This window comes from Chenopodium album, chromosome 2 (assembly GCF_948465745.1).
Source record: "Chenopodium album chromosome 2, dcCheAlbu1.1, whole genome shotgun sequence".
Taxonomy (NCBI): Eukaryota; Viridiplantae; Streptophyta; class Magnoliopsida; order Caryophyllales; family Amaranthaceae; genus Chenopodium; species Chenopodium album.
In genome coordinates, this window is record NC_137835.1 from 55,302,554 (window position 1) to 55,307,976 (window position 5,423).

At 35.8% G+C, this 5,423-nt stretch overlaps 1 protein-coding gene across 1 annotated transcript; it reads left to right on the forward strand.

Moving 5' to 3' along the window:
* Nucleotides 1–321: 321 nt before the first annotated feature.
* LOC145598587 (putative GPI-anchored protein At4g28100) lies at nucleotides 322–3,530 on the forward strand. The gene is made up of 2 exons (XM_081654962.1): nucleotides 322–1,125; nucleotides 3,079–3,530. Exons 1-2 carry the CDS (start codon nucleotides 460–462, stop codon nucleotides 3,421–3,423), a joined length of 1,011 nt encoding a protein of 336 aa, XP_081511088.1. The 5' UTR covers nucleotides 322–459; the 3' UTR covers nucleotides 3,424–3,530.
* The last annotated feature ends 1,893 nt before the right edge of the window (nucleotides 3,531–5,423 follow it).

The following is a 5,423-nucleotide window of genomic DNA, read 5'->3' on the forward strand; positions in this document are numbered from 1 at the left end:
GCAGTATTATTTGTCCTGCTTTAATTTCTATTCCTAGAAACTCAATTTCTTTTTTAGCATAAACACATTTATCTTTTCCAATAAGGATTATATCTTTTCCAAAAAAACATGAATTTAATTGTAGGAATTTAATTCCCATAAATTTACAATTCATGGGAAGTTCTAATTCCCAAGTGAACCAAACAACACCTTAATGCCAAGATTGTTATTGTTCATCTCTAGACTTTCCGGTATAGTAAAAAGATAAATTCACTCCAATGCTCCTAACAGCCAAAATCCAACCAAACTTTTAGGCACTTTATTTAACCATCAACCTTTTTTTCCCAGCAATACTCATTACATTACTTCAGTATCCCACTAACATCCCACTTTTGTTCCTCCTCCATTACACTTCACTTTCTTCTTCTTCATTCCCACAAACATCATCACCAAAACTTCTCACTCACCCTCCTTAAAGAAATGTCCCACCACCATCTTCCACCATTCCCCATTTTCCTCACTCTCATTTTCTCTCTCCTGCCCCAACTGCCCGCCCTACCCGTCCTACCCAACCCTGACCCTGCTTCCATCCAACAACAACAAACCTTCCTCCCTAACCCTTCTCCTTCGGAAACTATCCCTTCCTTCCCCGAACAATCTGCCGTTGCCGGTTGTCCGCTTTCACTCAACGATGAGATCTTTCCGGCCGTTAAGGCCTCATGTAATAGCGGGCATTTGCGGCGGGGAAAATGCTGCCCCGTCCTCGCCGCCTGGCTTTACTCCGCTTACACCAATACAACTCTTGGAAAAGGAGCGGGGAATGGCGAGGCGACATCAACATACGATTTGCCAATGCTACCTGATGACTCGGAAACTTGTGTTGATGGACTTGAGAAAGTGATGAAAGATAAAGGGGTGAATTTGGTTAAGATTAATGAGACTTGTGATGTTGTATATTGTTATTGTGGAATTAGACTTCATCAATTGAGCTGTCCTCAAGCTTTTCACGTTTCTGAAGACGGGAGATTAGCTGGTGATAAAAGAGTAATGAAATTGGAGAAGGATTGTTTGAGCTCTCATAAGTCTAAGGATAATGACCATTCTACCCTTGCTACCTGTTCTAAGTGCTTGCATTCGTTGTACTCGGTAGTCTCTTCTACCCGCCTTCTGGTTTTGATTTATTGTTTGATTTGTTGCATCATTTTAATTAGTTTCATTTTTGGGTTTATACTTACTACCCGCCTTCTGGTTTTGATTTATTGTTTGATTTGTTGCATCATTTTAATTAGTTTCATTTTTGGGTTTATACTTACTAATTGTATGAAATTATTTAATGTTTTCAGAATTGTCAAATTATAATGTTATGTCCTTTCAACAAAAAAAAAAATAACAATATAATGTTATGTTGACATCAATAGGTAATGATTTTCCATGGAAAATAAATTTCAAGAAATTACGAAATTGTAGAAATGAAAAAGAAATTAGAGAGGAAGAGAAGAATGTGAAAATATGGATTGACAATGTGACATTCCTTCTTTTCGCCCTTCAAAACCAATGTAGCCCAAATTTGTTAAACAAATGGAGTAGGAGTTAAATTTGATTTTGAATTCGGAATTTTACTTTGATCTTGCACCATTAGAATTTGGCGAAGTTGATGATGATTTAAAATGTCTTTTCAATTTGTCTTGGTCCCCTTTTTTTTTTTTTTTTTTTTTTTTTTTTTTTTTTTTTTTTTTTTTTTTTTTTTTTTTGTGTGTGTGTGTGTGTGTGTGTGTGTTTTTCATTTTTTCCGCTGGATCAACTCAATAATGGATAAGGCTGAAGGTGACTCATGATATATATAGGGATATGGATAACTATATGCTTGTTTTGGGTTTTATTTGATGTATTATTAGTTCAAATTACGCTATAATCTGGATTACATGGTTACTAAAGATGATCATTTTTCTTTATGTTCCTGATTTAGTGTGCTTGCCTGCTTGGATATGTAATTATGCAGTCGTGGAATGCTTATCGATGACTCTCGTTGTGTTCAATCCTGCATATTACTTATGATCTATTTTTGATTTGGAATTTGATACCAAAATGTTTCCTGGGTGCTATGGTACGTTCATAATACAAAGGCTAATAAATGCTAATGTTGGTAGTCATTCATAATTAACTTATTGTGAAAACATCTTAGAACTAACACTTGTGGAATTGTAATATAGTGACAGTTACTTGTCAAATGATGATGTGAAATCAAACCAAGGAAGATATATAATGAAATGTTGTAGTCCCTACTATTTAATCACTAGTAAATTGGACTAATTGACTTAAGAGTTGATTGGAAATGGCTTCCTGATCACAAGTGTAATACTGTGTGTATAGTTTGTCTAGGTCGCTCTTACATTCTTAGGTTGCATTGGGCAGGAGCCTCTTCCGGGGTATATTGGATTAATGATGATGCTGATATTGATGTTAATGTCGTAGCGTTTTATTCTAGATAATACGAAGTAAATTTGAGGTAATATATGTTGTGGCCTCTCCTTTTCTTGGTTGTTGAAGTTTCTTTTAAGTTTTCACGTGAAACTCTTGCTACTCTGCTAGTCAGACATTTATGATATTTAAATTATGATGTGAAGAAATGCTATGCTTCCCCTTCAAGATTACGTGACAAGAGAATGAACTTATTTATTATGATTTCATACACTTGTTACATATTTTTATAATTCTTCTTGTTTGAATTTGGTCTATATTTATTTTCTTACTAAAAGATTCTACTGATTTAAATATACAAATTATTTTATTTAGTTTAGCCTTACTTTATGAGTACTCTCACTTTTGTGATTGGTACTTTTTCACAGCAATCACTACTAATCATGTTCTAATTGTCCCTAAATAGTATAATAAAACTAGGCATAGCACCTTAATCAGTCTTTGATGATTCTTGGACCGTTTCTTACCACGAGGCTTTTGAGGTTTGAGGCTTTGCCTTGTGTGGATAGATTATTCTCGTTTTTTATAATCCAGAATGAAGTTTCAGGCTCGTAATAACATCAAGATGCTGATTGTTTCAATTTAGATGTAAGCTAATTTTGCCTCCTTTTACACATTCAGCTTAAAAAAGGCAACAAAGCAAGTGGAAATGGAACAAAACTAGATATAAGGACAAATAAGATGCGCAGCCGAGACTGCGAACTAATGGGGTTGACATGGCTTCTCCACAAAGACAGAGACACATACATGTCTACGGTTACTTCAGTCATGCGAGCCCTAATGCTGAATGTCGAAGGTGCTGATCCGCAATCGTGTAGCATTAGCAGCAATGGCTTGCCCCTCGCTGTTGATTCTGCCGAAATTGATGGCCAATCTTCATCTGTTTCCCTTCAATTCCCCCTCCATCTCTGCTTATTCATGTTCTTCTTGCTAATCATGAGCTCGAGTGTAATATCATATTTCTAGCTATTTTCTCTTTAATCCCAATTTTTTGTTCGTTATTGGTTGTTGTTAGTGTTCACAACTTTGTTTTAGTGAAATGTAATATTATCTTAGGCTTAATTTTCTCTTAATCTTTTTAACATTTACAACTTTGAGAAGTTAAAACATAAAAGGTATCCTATATTAAGGAAGAGTCAAGTACTTCAATTAGTGTGTTTAACGTTTAGTGAAACATATGGACCTCGAGTAACATGGTGTTGGGCCAATGGAGTTGACATCGACACTCGTGAACTGTATCTTGCTATAATTTGCGACATCTAGATATGCTCTGCTGATGTGGCGCATAAGTAAATGACACGTGGCAGCTGCAAGGCCTGCGACTGAGTGATAATGTTTTTTGGGCTAAAAACAAGTATGTTTACTGTGAAGAACAAGCACTTGAACTCAGTTACAGAAAATGATAAGAAGCCAAACACCATGGTACTACAGAGCTAATAGCTCGGTTTTATGGGTTTTGTTTGGCATCATTCTTTTTTTTTTTTTTTTTTTTTTTTTTAATTTATTTTATTTAGTGCGTAGGGGCAAAGTTAACAAAAAAAAACAAACCATGTTTGGCATCATTTTTTGAAATAGAGTTAATACTTGCATATTCAGTAGAAATAAAGGTAGTACCCAAAATTAATAAGGTGTTATAGTTGATTATGAATTATTATTATGTTTTGGTAGAATTTTATTATTATTTTATAAGGTGGGAATATTATTATTTTATAAAAGGCAGTATATTATTCTAGTTGTTATTCTGTTTGTTGGTAGAACTAGTTAAAGTAACTAAAATGTTAGGTGTTTTAATTGATACTCCATCCGTTTTTAAATACTTGCTTCATTTTTTTATGTGCGGTATTTTAGGAGAAATTGGAGAAAGTAATAAAATATGGAGGTAATGGGGTGAGGGGAAGAATAAAAAATTATAAAAAGCAAAAGTAGTAGAGATTATTGGAGGACAGAGAATATAAAATTAATAAAATATGGATTATGTTGGGTCAAGGTGAGAAAAATAAATTAAATATTGTAAAAGAATTTCAAATAGGAAAATGGAGCAATTATTTAAAAACGGCTAAAAAAGGAAAGTGGAGTACTAGTTATTGGCCCGAGTGATGACTCAAATCATTATAAATTCATGAAAAAATTGCTCAGAATAATCCCACCTTTGAAACGTCTGCGCAAAATAATCCCACATTTGGGATATTTTTAAATAATCTGAACTTTGTACTCAATTTGCTCAAAATGGTCCCAAGTGATCTGTAACCGATTGAATAGGTATTTTTTTTTAAAAAAATTAAGCCTAATCTACACATGTCACAATGTTATTGGTAAACAAAAAGCTTTTACTTTTATTTTTTACAGAAATAATTATAACTAATTAATTTTTTTTTTTGAAAGATTATTACTAATTAGCATTAATTACCTTATTTAAAACTAACTTTCTTAAAATAATTAAAAATTTAAAACCACCACCACCCCCAACCCTAGCCCCAGCACCAGCCACCTCTCTGCCTCACCATCGACCCCGACCAACCGCCAACTTTCGCTGCACCCAGATCGCACCTCCCTCATGGTTGTTGTCGCACCTCCCCTTTCCCATTTTGTCACCTCCTCTTATCGAAATTAAGGCTAGGAAGTGGTGGGGGTCAAAATCGAGGCATGTGAAGGGTAGTGAAGGCCGAAATCTGGCTGAGGAGAAGGACAGAAGGCCAAAAAAAGGACAGGGGAAGGGGAAGGGGGCGAAAACGTGGCGGGGGAAGTGGGAGGTCGGGATTAGGAAGGGTTTCGAATTGAAGGTGTTTGGTGGTTCAGGGGGAAAGGGAGGGGGCTGGAATCGGGACGAGATAGGGGTTTTCGAGGGGAGGAGGCTGGGATCCGAACGAAAAAGGGGTTTTTCAGGGAGGGAGTCGACGCTGGTGCTAGCGCTGGTTGGGGCCTAGGTGGCCAAAGCCGCGGATAGGGAATTAGGCTCAGGTGGCAGT

Bases quoted from the DNA above. Each gene is read 5' to 3' on its own strand.
- LOC145598587 (XM_081654962.1), top strand. From the start codon at position 460: ATGTCCCACCACCATCTTCCACCATTCCCCATTTTCCTCACTCTCATT. The intron at 1,126-3,078 runs GTAGTCTCTTCT...TTACACATTCAG, and splicing joins GCTTGCATTCGTTGTACTCG to CTTAAAAAAGGCAACAAAGC.